At 44.0% G+C, this 17,459-nt stretch overlaps 3 protein-coding genes across 4 annotated transcripts in view; 2 read left to right on the plus strand and 1 right to left on the minus strand.

Annotated features, from left to right (window-relative positions):
- CFAP73 (cilia and flagella associated protein 73) overlaps positions 1 to 4,489 on the minus strand; it is an 11,352-nt gene extending 6,863 nt beyond the window's left edge. The window contains exons 1-4 of one of the 2 annotated variants that reach the window (XM_081966295.1): positions 4,368 to 4,489; positions 2,965 to 3,070; positions 2,045 to 2,149; positions 1,396 to 1,596 (exon numbers count right to left, since the gene is read on the minus strand). In XM_081966295.1, coding sequence (XP_081822421.1) covers positions 1,396 to 1,596; positions 2,045 to 2,149; positions 2,965 to 3,070; positions 4,368 to 4,426 — 471 coding nt within the window. In that variant the 5' untranslated portion in view covers positions 4,427 to 4,489. The remainder of the gene's footprint in view (positions 1 to 1,395; positions 1,597 to 2,044; positions 2,150 to 2,964; positions 3,071 to 4,367) is intronic. The other variant, XM_081966294.1, reaches the window with a different exon arrangement.
- Positions 1 to 9,326, plus strand: part of DRC10 (dynein regulatory complex subunit 10) — a 48,644-nt gene extending 39,318 nt beyond the window's left edge. Inside the window, exon 6 of the mRNA XM_081966286.1 lies at positions 9,246 to 9,326. The gene's annotated coding sequence lies outside the window, so the exon portion shown is untranslated. The remainder of the gene's footprint in view (positions 1 to 9,245) is intronic.
- Positions 9,327 to 10,156: 830 nt separating this feature from the next.
- The window catches only part of RASAL1 (RAS protein activator like 1), a gene marked incomplete at its 5' end in the record, with an annotated part of 37,312 nt that continues 30,009 nt past the window's right edge, over positions 10,157 to 17,459 (plus strand). Inside the window, one exon of the mRNA XM_081966280.1 lies at positions 10,157 to 10,221. Coding sequence (XP_081822406.1) covers positions 10,157 to 10,221 — 65 coding nt within the window. The remainder of the gene's footprint in view (positions 10,222 to 17,459) is intronic.

The raw sequence follows: 17,459 nt of genomic DNA on the forward strand, positions 1-17,459 counted from the left end.
AAAGAAAATTTAGAAATAGGAGAAGAGTAGAATGATATGATCCAGCAAAAAGAAATATTGTTAGCAAGGTAAAAATATGTTTTAATTAGAATGTGTTGGGAAGTGATATTAAGAACCTTAAAGCCGTTAAATAATCACGTTGTGTTGATTGTATAAAGCTTGCCATTTGAAACTTGAAGGTTCATATTGCTAATGGAAAATAGATGGAAAAAGAAATGATAAATTGTTTATTTTTAAAGAGAAAGAAAACGCGTAGAGTGTGTACATGTTAAAAAAAAAACTAGAAATTGGAAAATAGGAGAAGAAAAAGGACTACGGCTAAAATGGGAAACAATGGGAATAGAATGTAAAATGAATGATGTCTTTTGGTGGGAATGTTAAAGGGGGAATTTATGATTCTGTAAGTGATAACAGTCATAAAAACAAGGTGATGCTTTCCCCCCCATAAGCAAGTAATTTGGGGGAAGAAGAGACAAGGGCGGATGCTACAGTTTTGGACTCTGATGCAGAATCTGAAGTCTAGGAACAGGTAGAAGAGAAAATAATGTTCTCATTTTCCCACTAGCCAGATGAGAGAGGGAGAGACGGAAACAGATGTTTGGCAGTTGACCTGATTGGATCGGAAGGCCGCCGGACTCCGGTAGAAATCTGGGAGGCACGAATTTTTAAAATAAAACTCGCTCATAACAGCAGAGAGAGTCAGTTTGACGTGGCCAAAAGCCTCAGATCACAAATGGAGAGGCTATAAACTCTAATCCTGTTTTAGGCACGAAAGCTGGTTTTGTGATTTTGGGCCAGTCACCCAAAGACGTGAGTTCTAGTTCTGCTTTGACCATGAAAGCCACCTGGGTTGTTTCAGGCCAATCACCAGGAGACGGTGAGTTTTCTTCACTGGGTGACTCAGGAGATGGTGAGTTCTAGTCCCACCTCAAACATGAAAGCTGGTTGGGTGATTTTGAGCCAATCACCAGGAGACAGTGAGTTCTAGTCCCATTTCAAACATGAAAGTTGGTTGGGTGACTGTGGGCCAATCACCAGGCGACGGTGAGTTCTAGTCCAGCTTCAGGCATGAAAGGTAACTAGATGACTTTGGGCCAATCCCTAGGAGACGGTGACTTCTAGTCCCGTCTTGGCCATTAAAGCCAGCTAGATGACTTTGGGCCAGTCCTTCCCTCTGAGCCCTGAAAAAAAAATCTCCGGAAGAACTTTGGAACATCTTGCCAAAAATCCAGTTGCCAGGTGCCACCGCTAACCGGAGAGCACCTAAATAAATACATAAATAAATCACAGAGGAAACCACGGAGGCCTGGAGTTTATTTGGTTGACAAGAGAGTTCCTTTGCCAGATTGGAAGGTTTTCTTCTCCAACCATCTGTCTAGCCCTACCCCATCTCACCTGCTCCGTCTTCCCCAGGACTTTCTGCAGATACTCGGAGAAAGGCTTATGAGCTTCCAGGCGTTGCTGGAGTTTCGTCCTCACTGTCATCAAACGGCTCATTTCCTGTTTGAGGTGCTCCGCTTCCACTTCCTTCTGAGCCGTCAGCTGCTTTTCCTGTTCAGCTTTCCGCATCGCCCGGTGGCGTTTGGCATCGTTCTCCTGCAAGGGAGAAAAAGATCCCAGATCCATCACCCGAAAGTCCTTCCTCCTTTGGTGGCGTTTCAAAAGAAAACCAGTCATTTATTAGGAGTACCATTTTGGCAATACCGTATTGCAGTCATATCTGAGCCTCATTGGAATTATAGCTGAACTTTACCCCTGTTCCTTCCCTCCCCTCAGTCTGTGTCATAAATCACATTCCCCAATGAGGTGCAGCCCTCCCAAGCCTGCTGTAGTAATCTGAGATCCGACTCTAGCCGAAAGTATGTGTGGAATGCGCTCCCTCCCCTTTCCTCAGCATAGCAACTTTATGAGTTGACATTAGGCTCCCCTCACTTTCCAAAAGCAACCTGTGTGAAGTAAAAACAATTTGAGTACAGGTATAGGATTTAAAGCTATGTTCTCCCCCCAGGCTTGTTTGGATTTACATTCATTTCTGACCACAGACCTTCAAGAACTTGTCAAACTTCAGAATGGCCTGCTTGAGTTGACTTTCTTTGTGGTCCAGTTCTTGCCGTCGCTGCTGCAGATGTTCCATCTTCCTCTGAAACTCCTGGAAAGAGACAGGGAGAGACAGAGAAGAGCAGTTGAAGAAAAGACATGGTCAAATGCGTTTGAACAAATCAAATAAGAAACTTGACCTTCTTGAAGTCAATGGAGATTCTCCATCATCCAGGCCACGGTTGTCCCAAAAGGCAACTGGATTTGGAAAAATAAACCCCAAGACTAAAGCCAAGGGTTCCTACCACAACAAGGGAGTCAAACTATTTTTCCAAAGCACCAAAAGGCAAGATGAGAAACAATAGATGGAAACTAATCAAGAACTGAGAACTAACTAGAGATTTCCTAAGGGTGAGAGCAATTAACTAATGGAACAACTTGTTTGCAGAAGTTGTGGGTGCTCATCAATGGACGCTTTCAAAAAAGACTGGACAATCATTTATCAGAAATGGTAGGGTCTCCTGGTCAACCAGGGGGATCCAAGGTTTCTTCCAACTATGTTAACTATGTTCTAAGAGACCTCCAAGGTCACTTCCAGCTATGTTCTAAGAAAGTCCACCTATGTTCTAAGAGACCTCCAAGGTCACTTCCAGCTATGTTCTAAGAAAGTCCACCTATGTTCTAAGAGACCTCCAAGGTCTCTTCCAGCTATGTTCCAGGAAAGTCCACCTATGTTCTGAGCCACCACGTCCCTCTTTGATATTGTGTTTGCTGTACAAGATGCATTCAGTATTGTTCCCTTATCCCCAGGGCTGTCCAGTTGTGTCATTTTAACCCCTGAAATGATTACGAAGAGCCCTGCTGCCTGGGGAATTCTGGGAAATGAAGTCCACGCCTCTTGGTGCCCTTCAGGTTATTCAGATTTACCTCTTTGGTGGCGAAGAAAGTTTTCTCCACTTCTGCCAGTTCTCTTTGCTTTTCTAAGAGGCAGCAAGACGAAGGCAAGAAATCGTTTTCTTTCTCCGGGATTTTCCTGGAAAGGACCAAGCTGACTGGTTAGCAGAGAAGATCAGTGATTGGTCTCATTCGAGACAACGATGAAATCACATACAGATGACCGGAACAATCTGGAACTGGACACACTCAAAACCGTAGAAATGGTGGTAGACTTTAGGAGAAACCCTCCCATACTACCACCTCTTACAATACGAGACAACACAGGATTAACAGGAGAGACCTTCATCAAAAAAGCACAACAAAGAATGTTCTTTCTGCACCAACTCAGGAAGCTCAAACTGCCCAAGGAACTGCTGATTCAGTTCTACAGAGGAATGATTGAGTCTCTCATATGCAGCTCCATAACTGCCTGGTTTGGCTCTGCAACCCAACAAGACAGACAGAGACTTCAGAGGAGAATCAGAACTGCAGAACGAAACAATGGCTGCCAACCTGCCTTCCATCAAGGACCTGTGCACTGCACGAGTCAAAAAGAGGGCCGGGAAGATATCTACAGACCCCTCGCATCCTGGACATAAATTGTTTCAACTCCTACCCTCAAAACGACACTCTAGAGCACTGCACACCAAGGCAACTACAGAATAGAATAGAATAAGAATGAATAGAATAGAACAGAATAAGAATGAATAGAATAGAATAAGAATGAATAGAATAGAATAAGAATGAATAGAATAGAATAAGAATGAATAGACTAGAATAGAATAAGAATTAATAGAGTAGAATAGAATAGAATAAGAATGAATAGAATAGAATAAGAATGAATAGAATAGAATAAGAATGAATAGAATATGAATTAATAGAGTAGAATAGAATAGAAGAATGAATAGAATAGAATAAGAATGAATAGAGTAGAATAGAATAAGAATGAACAGAATAGAATAAGAATGAATAGAATAAGAATGAATAGAATTTGAATTAATAGAGTAGAATAGAATAGAATAAGAATGAATAGAATAGAATAAGAATGAACAGAATACGAATTAATATAGTAGAATAGAATACAGAATGAAGAGAAGAGATGAGAAAAGAAGAGAAGAGAAGAAAGAGTAGAGTTGGAAGGGACCTTGGAGGTCTTCTAATCCAGCCCCTTTCTCAAGCAGGAAACCCTACACCATTCCAAACAAATGGTTGCCCAGTCTCTTCTTAAAAACCTCCAGCGATGGACTATCTACAACTTCTGGTGGCAAGCCGTTCCACTGGTTAATTTTTTTAAAAAAAATTCACTCCTTTTGCAAGTGGTAAAACTTTGCAGAATCTCTCCTCCCCCCCCCCCCCGGTTCCCGCTTCCCCCGCCGCCCTTTCCCCGGCCTTACATCGTCAGCAACTTGTCCCGGATAGCGGCGCGGACCCTCTCCTCCAAATCCGAAGCCATCGCTTCTCCTTTCTCCCCCTCCCCACCAGCCGCCCCGGAGCAACCCCAAAGGGGCCCGCGAAGCGACAGCTTGCAAGGAAAGAGCGGTTCCCGGGCGGTTGCCATGGAGACGGCCAGCACAACGTTCTGTTGCCGGGGCGACGCGTCCGACGGGCTGAGCAAACGCTCCCCCCCCACACACACACACACACACTCCTGCGCGCAGCCTGCGCTGAACCGGCTGCTTTCTGCCGTGAGTTGGGTGGGTTTGCCAACAACTCGCGCAAGCCACAACCGAGGGCAGAGGGGCTGAGTTCAGACAACCTGAGCAAAACCCGCAAATCCGCCGGATGATGCCTTGGTTCGCCCAGGTTTTAAGGAAGGGTCCGCAGCCAACCTCAAAGCCATTTTAGTTCCATGTTACAGATTGACAGAGTTGGAGGGGACCTTGGAGGTCATCTAGTCCAACCCCTGTCAAGTGGGAGACCCTGCACCATTTCTGACAGATAGCAGTCCAGTCTCTTCTTCAAAGCCTCAAGGGATGATGCTCCCACAACTTCTGAAGGTGACTTCTTTCCATGGGTTGATTGCTTTCACTATCAGAGAAGTTCTCCATCATCTCTTCATTGCATGTTACATTGAAATCCTGTCTCACCCACTCCCCTCTGTTGGAGACCCACCCATCTACCCTTTAAAGGGGAAATAGAATCGCTCATCAAACCCTAAAACAGGTTTCCTTCATCCCCTAGAATTCCCTAGCACCTGTCAGAAGAAATATCCTGAGTTCAAAAGTTCCAAAAAGATAACTGGATTCATGGAAGTTGCTTGGAAAGAAAGTTTATTGAGGATGGACAGGACCACATGGTTTGAGGTCTGGGGCGGGGGAGGAAATGGTGAGAATGCCTTGGTTTTATGCCCTCCCTGGGCTTTTGCATTTGAACTTGCATTCTGATTGGTTGTTAGATTCATGCAAGGGCAACGCCATAGGCTGTCCTGAGTCCCAAGCTTGGTTGACTCTTGCTGGGTGATGATGTAATGAAAGGGCTTTGGGCAATTCCTCCTATGGCTCTGCCTGAAGGAGGTACGGTAGATCTTTGTTATGTAGAATAGATTGGCCCAGGTCTTAATGGCCTATTGACAAACAGGGCGGGGGGGGGGGGGTGTCTTGAGTTTCTGCCTCCCTTTTAGGGAACATATTCTGCCCTTTTAATATTTCCTACAATATCTCATTTTCCTAGCAGATGGGGTGGCTGCTAACTCCCTAAACACACCCCAAATCACTCTGGCTCCAAAGATTGAAACTGGGCTTGAAAAGAAAAGAAAAAAAGGGAGGGGGGAGCAAAAGGGGGGGGGAAGGGGAAGAGACTTGCTAGAAAGCCACATCTGGCTGTCCCACTTGCCCGTTAGCTGTCCCCAAACATTGCACACTTGCGACTTGTCCACTCTTGGGTGACACAGGAGCTGTGAAAGAAGGGGCGGTTTAAAACACTTCCGTCTCACTTTTAGCCTCCAGCCCTGTGATGTTTTGCAAGAAGCGGGGGGGGGGGGGGGAGAGGAAGTTTCACACACTCTGGGTCCCCCCCCCCTGCCCCTTTCCCTCCCCTGCCAATATTTATTTCGTGTTTGTCCTGAGAGGCGTTTTTAATCGCGGTGAGGCAAGTGCCAAACTTGAGATCACCCTTGTGTGAGGTGTACCATTGATCTTCACAGCCCCCGATCCCTGATTCTATCGTCTCAATCAAACTGCACATAAAGGATTTCATCATAATCTGAGGAAGGGGGAAAAAACCCCTTCCATAATTCAGCAATATCAGTCATCTGAGAGGGATCTGCAAGGCCTAATGGATCATATTTGTCCAGAAAGGTATACGTTCTCTTGCTTTGAGTAGGGGGTTGGACTAGAAGTCCCCCAAGGGACTTAATTGCCCTTCTTTGCACTTTATCCAAAGTCTCAACAATTGGGGAGGAGTATTTTAAAACCTTAAGCTGACCTAGTTAAACATGTTGTGTGAATAAAGCCTGAATCTTTTACACATCAGTTTCACAGGTGAGATGTGTGATAAAGGAATGAGGGAAATGCAATGCTCTACAGCCTGTTTGCTGAATATGGCTTCTTTCTTTTTCTTTTTTCTCTTTCTCTTTCTTTTTCTCTGCCTCTCTCTTTTATCTCTCTCTTTCTGCCTGCCTGTCTTTCTCTCTTTTGTGTTTTTTTTTTCTCTCTCTCTCTGTCATTTTCTCTCTATGTGTCTGTCTCTCAGCCTTTTTCTTGCTCTCTCTTTCTGTCTCCGCATCTCTGCCTCTGTCTCTCTTTCCTTCTTTCTCTCTCCATCTCTCTCTCTCTCTCTCCCACACACACACAGACCTATTCTTGGAAACCAAGGAGCCCAGGCAGAAACTCTGCCTAACTTCTGAGTCCATAAGCCAATCAGACCACAGCATTTAATTGAGAATAAAGAGCCCCCATCCCACCCCATGTCTCTCTCAGCCAATGGTCTGGCTTGCAACAAATTCAAGCCTGTGTCCTGAGCCTTCCTGTTGGCTTGTTTTTCTCACTTCTCCTTGTCCCGTAGAATGGAATTTCTGCTGTCCTAAGGACAAATTGCCACCCTGCCAAAAGGTTGCATTCCAAAAGCAGAGTTTATTTTCTAGGGGGCTGTTTTTAAACGCTCACAATACCTTTGGCCCTTTTGAATTCCTTAAAACACTCCGAAAGCAGCAGGAAAAATAAAAAAAGGAAACAAACAAATAAATACATAAAAAAGGAAGAAGGAAGGAAGGAAAGAAAGGAGAGAAGGAAAGAAGGAAGATGGAAAGAAGGAAAGCAGAAAAGAAGGAAATAAATAAAGAAGAAAGAAGAAAGCAGGAAGGAAAGAAGGAAAGAAAGAAGAAAAGAAGGAAAGAAGGAAAGAAAGAAGAAAGCAGGAAGAAAAGAAGGAAAGAAGAAAAAGAAAGAAGGAAATAAATAAATAAGAAAGAAGAAAGCAGGAAGGGAAGAAGGAAGGAAAGAAGAAAAGAAGGAAAGAGGGAATCAGGAAGGAAAAAGGTAAGAAAGAAGGAAGAACGAAAGAACGAAAGAACGAAAGAACGAAAGAAAGAAAGAAAGAAAGAAAGAAAGAAAGAAAGAAAGAAAGAAATGAAGAAAGAAGCTGACATTTTGGCTATAGCCACCCTGGGGAAGCTGTCCTAGGACGTTGGCTGACTTAGCGTGCAATAACTCTCCATAATTCACTTCTCGCACGAACCCAGAGTTTTGAGAAAGGTGAAGCCGGGAGTTTCTCTGCCGCGTAGAAGAGGCAGGCTAACTCTGAATTCCAGTTGCTAGGGAACATTAGCCAGAGGGTGCTTTCCTCATGTCCTGGTGTTTACTGAGGCATGGATAACTGCAGCCAGATTGTGGAGCTGAAGCTGACAAAAAGGTTACTGCAAACGACTCAAGGATCCAGGAAGGTGTTGGGATTAGTAGGCGATCACGGCTAAAGATCAAGCATGGATCCCGAGATTTAGGACGTGGCTTTCAGAGGCCCAAAGACTCCTGCAAAGATCAGACTACATAGCAGTCCAAGAATGGCATCTTCAGCCTTCTATTTTGAGACCCCAGATCGCTTCTTCTTTCTTTCTTTCTTTCTTTCTTTCTTTTTCTTTCTTTCTTTCTTTCTTTCTTTCTTTCTTTCTTTCTTTCTCTTTCTTTCTTCTTCTTCTTCTTCTTCTTCTTCTTCTTCTTCTTCTTCTTCTTCTTCTTCTTCTTCTTCTTCTTCTCCTCCTCCTCCTCCTCCTCCTCCTCCTCCTCCTCCTCCTCCTCCTCCTTCTTTTTCTCCTCCTCCTCCTTCCCCCCCCATCACTAGATGGCAGTAATTATTTCTCTAACTTTTTGCTGTCCTCACCTGGAATTTTACAGCTGCTAAAGTGTCTAGAAGGGACGCAGTGGCTATAACGCTGAGCTGGTCGGTTAGAAAGGTCAGCATTTCGGCGGTTCGAATCCCCAGCGCCGTGTAACGGAGTGAGCTCCCGTTACTTGTCTCAGCTTCCGCCAACCTAACAGTTTGAAAGCATGCAAGTAGAAAAAATAGGGACCACCTTTGGTGGGAAGAGAACAGCGTTACGTGCGCTTTCGGCGTTGAGTCATGCCGGCCACATGGCCACGGAGACGTCTTCGGACAGCAAACTCCTGCTCAAGCAGGAGAACCTATACCATCTCAGACAAGTGACTGTCCAGTCTTTTCTTAAAAACCTCCAGTGATGGAGCGCTCATGATTTTTGGTGGCAAGCTGTTCCACTGGTTAATTCTCCTCACTGTTAGGAAGTTTCTCCTCAGTTCTAAGTTGCTTCTCTCCTTAATTAGTTTCCCCCATTGCTTCTTGTTCTGCCCTCAGGTGCTTTGGAGAATAGCTTGAGTCCCTCTTCTTTGGGGCAGCCCCTGAGATATTGGAAGACTGCTATCATGTCTCCCCTAGTCCTTCTTTTCATTAAACTAGAGATACCCAGTTCCTGCAGCCGTTCTTCATATGTTTTATCCTCCAGTCCCCTAATCATCTTTCTTGCTCTTCTCTGAATTTCTGTAGAGATTCTCAGCCATCCAGGTCATCGGTGTCCCAAAGGAGCTTTTTCAAGAGACAACTGGACTTTCTTATTTTGTTTTCCTCTTCTCTAATTTTTTTCCAAAGTCTCAACATCTTTTTTTTTTGTAGTATGGTGACCAAATTTGGGGGAAAAAGGCCTGTGGGGTCCTTGGTGCTCTCTGAATTTGGTGGTTTTCTTGCAGACATTTCTCTACCCAACTAGGTAACATCCTCAGTGCTAGGAGGGAGTGAGGCTTGGTGGAGAGGAGGAGGGGGATTAGGAGGAGGAGGATGACTCTGGGGTCCTTAATGGTTTCTGAAATTGGTTGCTTTCTTGCAGACGTTTCTCTACCCAACTAGGTAACCTCCTCAGTGCTACAAGGGAGTGGGATTTGAGGACGACGATGACTGCGCCGTCCTTAATGTTTTCTGAAATTGGTTTATTTTCTTGCAGACGTTTCATTACCCAACTAGGTAAACTCATCAGTGCTAGATGGGAGCAGAGGGGAGGAGGACTGTGGGCTCCTTGGTGCTCTCTGAGCTTGCTTGTTTTCTGGCAGACGTTTCATTACCCAACTAGGTAACATCCTCAGTGCTAGGAGGGAGGGGGCAGAGAGGAGGAGGAGGAGGACCACGATGACTGTGGGCTCCTTGGTGCTCTCTGAGCCTCCTTGTTTCCTTGCAGATGTTCCATTCCCCTAACTAGATAACCCATCAGGGCTAGAAGGGAGTGGGGTTTGTGGAGAGGAGGAGGAAGAGGAGGAGGAGGAGGCTGGACTGGGCGGGCTCTGGTAGCTGAGCTGCCCAGCGCTTCTCTCCTTCCCACTCTTCCAAGCGAAGAACGGCCAGCGACTCCCCCCCACCACTTATTTTTGTTTTTGCTACCAGGAGGCGAACCGGCCACCCCTCCGCCTCGCCTGGGCAACCTGTAGCCTCGCAGCCGGCCGGTGCGAGGCAGGCAGAGCGAGCGCCAGCTGGCAGGTAGGCGCTGAAGCCGACGGAGCTCGACAGCTGGCTGGACCGGTTCCTCTGCTTGCTTGCTCGCTTGCTTCCCTGGAAGAGAGAGAGGGGTGGTGGTGGTTGCAACATCCCGGCTAGAAAGCGCCCTCCCCGTCCAGGCTTTTTCCTTCCCCAGCCTTCTCCGGGGTCGCCGCGGGGAATCTGCAACCTGTCGCCCGCCCTCACCTGCCGCGGCATGGCCAGGAACACGGCGCTACACTTCCGCGTGGTGGAGGGACGCGAACTGCCCGCCAAGGACGTGTGAGTGGTTGGCACCCGGGACCCCACCACCCCCCACCGCCCCGCGCGCCTTTGCCCATCCTTACCAGCCGGGGGGGGGGGCGTAAAAGGGGACAGACGGGGCAGGGGCAGGGGGCGAGTCAAAGAGCTGGAGCCGCCTCCGGTCGGGCGGGCAGGATCCCAAATTGGGGAGGGGGCGCGCGGAATGGATGGGAGTTAGGTGGCTCCGTTAGACGGAGCGGCTGGGTTTGCCTGCGCTCTTGGGGAGGGGGTCGGAATTGAGTGTCTTTTGAAATGAAGAGGGCTCAGCCGCCTCAGCCGCAGAGGGAAGCCCTTCCTTCCTTCCTTCCTTCCTTCCTTCCTTCCTTCCTTCCTTTCTTCTTCTGCCAGGGATTTCTTGTCCTCCCCTTCCAATATTTTTTTATTAAAAAAAACCAGATTAAAAGACCTCCCCAGATTAAGAAATCAGGAGGAAATCTAGCATTGGCTTTTCAGATTAATCAGTTTTCTTTTTTTTTAAAAAAAGGCATCTGCACCAGTTCACCTGTAGAAAACTGACACTTTTGAACCAACTCTCTTGGTCCCAGGACCTTCTGGGTGGTATCTTTTTCTCCCGCAGTCCAAACTGTCTTTCCTCCTGTTGAAATCCAAAGTTTCTTTAAGTCTTGGGGGGAGAGGGGCGGGGGGCTCAAAACTCAACTGGTTTCTCTTTTTAAGCGGGTGTTTAGGCATCCCAAGGTAGGTTCTGTGTCCCAGCTCATCTGGAAAGGTAGCAGCCTAAGAGTTGGCCAATTGAAAAGGTTCCCATTTCTTCTTGCAGCATCTGGACCACACCTACTGTAGATGATTAGAATAGAATAGAATAGAATAGAATAGAATAGAATAGAATAGAATAGAATAGAATAGAATAGAATAGAATATTGGAATGAAGAATAGAATAGAGTAGAATATTGGAAGAATAGAATAGAATAGAATAGAATATTGGAAGGAAGAATAGAATAGAATATTGGAATGAAGAATAGAATACAATAGAGTAGAATATTGGAATGAAGAATAGAATAGAAGTAGAATATTGGAAGGAAGAATAGAATAGAATAGAATATTGGAATGAAGAATAGAGTAGAATATTGGAATGAAGAATAGAAGTAGAATATTGGAATGAAGAATAGAATAGAATATTGGAATGAAGAATAAAATAGAACATTGGAATGAAGAATAGAATAGGAAAGGAATATTGGAATGAAGAATAGAAAAGAATATTGGAATGAAGAATAGAATATTGGAATGAAGAATAGAATAGAATATTAGGATAAAGAATAGATTAGATTAGATTAGATTAGATTAGAAATAGAATAGAATAGAACAGAATAGAACAGGAACAAAACGAAACGAAAATGAATGGAGTGGAGTGGAGTGGAGTGGAAGAGAACAGAACAGAATAAAATATAATTCATTATTGGCCAAGTGTGATTGGACACACAAGGAATTTCTCTTTGGTGCAGATGCTCTCCGTGTACATAAAAAGAAAAGATACATTCATCAAGAATCATAAGGTACAACAGATAGAGTACAAATAAGCAATCAGGAAACAATCCATATCAATATAAATCGTGAGGATAAAGCAACAAAGTTAGAGTCCTGGAGTCATAAATGGGAGGAGATGGCTGATAGGCACGATGAGAAGACTAATAGTAATAGTAATGCAGCCTTAGTGAATAGTTTGACAGTGGTGAGGGAATTAGTTGTTTAGCAGAGGGATGGCGTTCGGGGGAAAACTCTCCTTGTGTCTAGTTTTTGTCTTGATGTGCAGTGCCCTATAGCGTCATTTTGAGGGTGAACCAGGGCTTGTCCTTCAGTAAAGAGAATGGTAATTTTGAGAGAGGCTGACCTTGATGGAGGCTGGTAAACACCTCTACCTTTAATCTAATCCTGGTTTTAAAAAACATGTGGAGCTCTTCAATTCTTTGAAATGACTGCGTGTTCCCACCAGGTGCAGCAGAGTCAGCTTGCTTGGAAACAGCGAGAGTCATTTCCAAGTAGAGAGGTTGACTCTCCATGCCAAGAGTATTGGGGGGGGGGTAGGGGTAGGAGGGGCAAAGCCCTCCCCCCTCCTCAAAAGTTCCCTTCATCTCTGGCGCAGTTTGCTTGGAGACTGCGTAACTCATTCTCCTTTTGCTTCCACAAGTAGAGAAGGACGCTACCTAGGTTAGAAATTGGACTTGCTCCTAGGACAGGATTCTGGAAAACTCAGGAAGGAAGGCAGGAAGGAGAGAGAGAGAGAGAGAGAGAGAGAGAGAGAGAGGAAGGAAGGATAGTTAGGAAAGGAAAGGAAAAGAGAGAAAGAAACAAAAAAGAAAGAGAGAGAGAAAGAGAAAGAAAGAGAGGGAGAAAGAAAGGAAAGGAAAAGAGAGAAAGTGAGAGGAAAGAAGGATAAAGGAAAGGAAAGAAAGAAAGAAAGAAAGAAAGAAAAAAAGAGAGAGAAAGAGAGAAAGAGAGGAAGAAAGAAAAAAGAAAGAATGAGAGGAAAAGAGAGGATAAAGGAAAGGAAAGGAAAGGAGAGAAAGAAAAAATAGAGAGAGAGAAAGAGAGGAAGAAAGAAAAAAGAAAGAATGAGAGGAAAAGAGGAGAGGATAAAGGAAAGGAAAGGAGAGAAGGAAAGAAAAAAGAAAGAGAGAGGGAGAAAGAGAGAAGAAGGTAGAAAGAAAGAAAAAAGAAAGAAAGAGAGGAAAAGAGAGAGGAAAGAAGGAGAAAGGAAAGGAAAAGAAGAGAAAAGGAAAGGAAATCACAGTGATCGAATTCACACACCACACTTAGCTAGCCTGGGTTTGTTTTCTGTGAACTAGCGCTGGGCCAACCCAGCCTGGTTTGGCTACTTTACAACTGCTTGAAAACCCACTTCGGAGACACGCTACTTCGGTAACCAGATTGTGCGAATCCAGCCCTGGATGACGGTTGCAGGGTCCCGGGGTCATGTCTTTGCGACCTTCTGACCAGCCAGAAAGTGGGGAAGCCAGATCCGTGTAACTAACTTAACAAGGGCAGTGATTCACTTAACAAAGGTGGCCAGAAAGGTTGCACAATGGGGCGAAACTCGCTTAGCCGCTGTTTCGCTTATCAAGAGAAACGTTCGGATCCCTTCAGGTCGTCAGTCAAGAACGGCCTTTACTTCTTTTAGAACAGGGGTCGGCAACCTTAAACTCTCAAAGAGCCACAAAAGTCCTAACCGGAAGCCCCCCGTTCAATTCTTGGAGCTGACCGGAAGCCCGGTTCCCCCACCATAGAGTCTCCTCCTAGCACGGCGTCCTTTTTCCTCTACCTGTCCTATCCATTGTGGAGCCGACCGGCGACAGGGAGCCGCAGCAGAGGGATAAAAGAGCCACATGTGGCTCCAGAGCCGCAGGTTGCCTGCCCTGTCTTCGTTACTTCCATGGTAAATGTTCCAACTCTGTTATTCCGCATGTATGTTGGGCGGTTCCACTTTGAACCGGACTTAGGTTTTAATGAGACAAAACTCCCCCCCCCCCACGAAAAGCTAAACGAAAGACGAACGCAAGAGCTCGTGCATTTTTTAATAGAAAAAGGGGGAAACCGTTCTATTCACGCTCACCTGCAGTTCAGGCTCCGTTGCAAAAGTCAATGAGAACTAGCAGCATTGGGGGAGGCCCATTACAGTTAATTACTCTTCGAAATAATTGAAGAGGGAATTAGGCACTGAAGCAAAACCAATGGCTTTCGGGAGTCATGTGCCCAATCCTCTAATTGCAAAGAAGGCATGGAAGACGGGATTAGGAGCACCAGGTCGATGCCAAGATTTGAAAGGCTCTTTGCAAAGCGACCTTCTGTGTCCCTGACTCACCACATCAACATTCAAGGGAATTGTTTCAAGAGAAAAATTCCCTAGCGAGCCTGCGGAACTGATTGCCACTGGCAGTTAGGACGGCTGGCAGTGGAAATCCCTTTTAAAAAAAATCCACCCTCGTCGTCCCATTTGCAACGTGCATCTGAATCCTCATTTATCGTCGACAAGCTGGCATGCAATGCAATCTGCAGTGGTGCGGTGGCCACGATCAGGAGGCTGTGAGTTTGATCCTAGGTAGAGGCTGATATTTCACACAATGAGAATGTATCTGCTGGGGGAAAAAAACGCTGCATTGGTGATAAGAAAGGCATCCGGCCAGTAAACATTCTGCTCCATTTGGTTGGCCAGACTCCAACCCGCAAGGGATTATGGGTTATGGGGTCATTAAAAGAAGATGATCGCAATGCAACCTGGCTTATGGCCTGGTTTTTGGTCTCTTCTGTTAATCCAAGAACTTCAAGCAGGCGGTTGAAAAATCTGACTCTGAATCCTGGCTTGATAAGCCTGGATGGGGCACCCAATTCTAGATGGAAAATTCTAGTTTGCTTGTGAAGCAACAACTCTGTATTTTTATTTTATTTCATTTTAATTAATTTTTTATTTTATTTTATTATTTTATTATTTTATTTTATTATTTTATTTTATTATTTTTATTTTATTTTATTTTATTTTATTTTATTATTATTATTATTATTATTATTATTATTATTATTATTATTATTATTATTATTATTATTATTATTATTATTATTATTATTATTATTATTATTATTATTTTATTTTATTTTATTTTATTTTATTTTATTATTTTATTATTTTATTATTTTATTATTTTATTATTTTATTATTTTATTATTTTATTATTTTATTATTTTATTATTTTATTATTTTATTATTTTATTATTTTATTATTTTATTATTTTAGTTTAGTTTAGTTTAGTTTATTAGTTTATGAGTTGAGTTGAGTTGAGTTGAGTTGAGTTGAGTTAAGTTAAGTTAAGTTAAGTTAAATAGTATTTGCAGGAAATAGGTACTTCTTCCTGGTACTTTCTCAATGAACCCCTCCAGGCTGTTTTCCACATCTGACATTTTGGAAAGGATTATTATAAAGGTTTGAAGCAGGAAGCCAACCTGTTGCAAAATACCAATTCTGAACCTTCTGTTTATTAGCAGCAAAGCTGCTTCATAAAAATATGAATTTTTTAAGGTGGGTCAGGTGGTCCCAAAATTCATTTTCAGGGATGGTACCCTGATTCTTTCTGATAATTATAACCCCACCTAGTTGAAAGTTCAAGATCTTGCCCTCCACACCCACAAGTCCATCCCATGGTCCAATCTCCCACTGCCATGATGGCAATTGCTCCCATTCAATTCCAGTCAGGAGCAGAGGTGCAGAGACAAAGGATGACCTTGGCTTTCTAGAAAGAACGTTGTTATGGCTACATAGCATCTAACTCCATACAATTCCCCCCTCCCGTTTTCCCACCATAGAAAATGCAGAGTAGAATAATAGAAAGTGTAACAGGCCAGAGATCCAAAAGAAAAGATGGCTGCAGGACTGACAAACTCTTCTCGCGGTCAGTAAATTTCTCCTTACTCCTTAGTTGAATTTCTCTTTATCAACCCTGCATTCATTACTCATCCCTCTGATCCCGTGTAGTTTATTTCTACACACTAAGTTCAAAACAATAGCCAACCTTGTACTACAAAGAACCCCACTCCTAATCCTGAATAACGCAGTCCAAAGCTTTAAGCAAATACTAGCTTGATTTTATCAATAACGTCTTAGTCTTTTTATGATCTCTCTGCAAACACAGCCAATATGGATTAATCGTCATCGGACACTGGGAACAAGCAACTTTTGAGTAAATCGTCCTTCCCATAATGCCTCTCTTCGGATGGAATCTTCCAGGCGTTTTGACTCATATCATGTGGCAGAGATCACACCTACAAATGAAGCTTTGATTAATATAGAGAGAAATATTTATCTCTCTATCATTTATATAGATACAAATATAGAGCCAAGGTGATTCAGTGGCTAGAATGCAGTATTGCAGGCAAACTCTGCCCACTGTCAGAAGTTCGATCCCGATTGGCTCAAGGTTGACTCAGCCTTCCATCTTTCCGAAGTGGGTAAAATGAGGACCCAGATTGTTGGGGGCAATAAGCTGACTCTGTAAACCGCTTAGAGAGGGCTGTGAAGCCCTGTAAACTGGTATATACTGTAAGTCTAAGTGCTATTGCTTTGTTCTTCCTTTTCTCCTTCTTTCTTTCTTTTTCTTTCTTTCTCTTTCTTTCTCTTTCCGTTCTTCCTTCTCTTTCTTTCTTTCTTTCTTTCTTTCTTTCTTTCTTTCTTTCTTTCTTTCTTTCTTTCTTTCTTTCTCTTTCCGTTCTTCCTTCTCTTTCTTTCTTTCTTTCTTTCTTTCTTTCTTTCTTTCTTTCTTTCTTTCTTTCTCTTTCCTTCCATCTATCCATTCATGATGACGTAATAGTTAGAATGCAGTATTGCAGGCTGACTCTGCTGAAGGCCAGGAGTTCGATCCTGACCTGCTCAAGATTGACTCAGCCTTCCCTCCTTCTGAGGTGGGTAAAAGGAGGACCCAGATTGTTGGGGGCAAGAGGCTGACTCTGTAAACCGCTTAGAGAGGGCTGCAAAAGCACCGTGAAGCGGTATATAAGTCTAAGGGCTATTGCTGTTTATACAGAATAATAGAGTTGGAAGGGACCTTGAGGTCTTCTAGTCCAACCCAACCAAGGAGAGACGCAACCTAGAACTAAGGAGAAATTTCCCAACAGTGAAGACAATGAACCAATGGAACAGCTTGCCTCCAGAAGTTGTCGATACTCCATCACTGGAGGGAGTGGACAACTGTTAATCTGAAATGATATGTAGGATCTCCTGCTCGAGCAGGGGGGTTGGACTAGAAGACCTCCAAAGTCCCTTCCAACTCTATTATTCCATGGTCTAATAATCTCCTGATCAAACAGGTTGACCTTTCTTGACAAACAGCTGCCTAGCCTCTTCTTGAAAACCTGATGGAGCACCCACAATTTCTGTAGGCTGGTCCATTATTCTCACTGATAAGAAAGCTCTCCTTAATTCTAGGCTGGATCTTTCTTTGATAAGCTTCCGTTGCTTACTTCTTGCCCTGCTCGCCGGTGCTTTGGAGAATAGGTGGACCCCCTCTTCTCTGAGACAGGTACTCCAATATTGGCTTGTCACATAAAGCCACAAAGACTTTCTACCACTTTCCACCACTGCGGTTGGCCTCGCTTGTTGCCAACGGCTTTTGCACAGAGATTCAATAAGGGACCCACCTCTCCTTCCGTTTAAGTGAGATAGAAAGAATCGGATCCATTCCAAGAGGGGGGAAAACCTCCTCCATCCTTTTTTCAGCAT

The sequence above is a fragment of the Natrix helvetica genome (assembly GCF_964273705.1).
Source record: "Natrix helvetica genome assembly, chromosome: 14".
Classification (NCBI taxonomy): Eukaryota; Metazoa; Chordata; class Lepidosauria; order Squamata; family Natricidae; genus Natrix; species Natrix helvetica.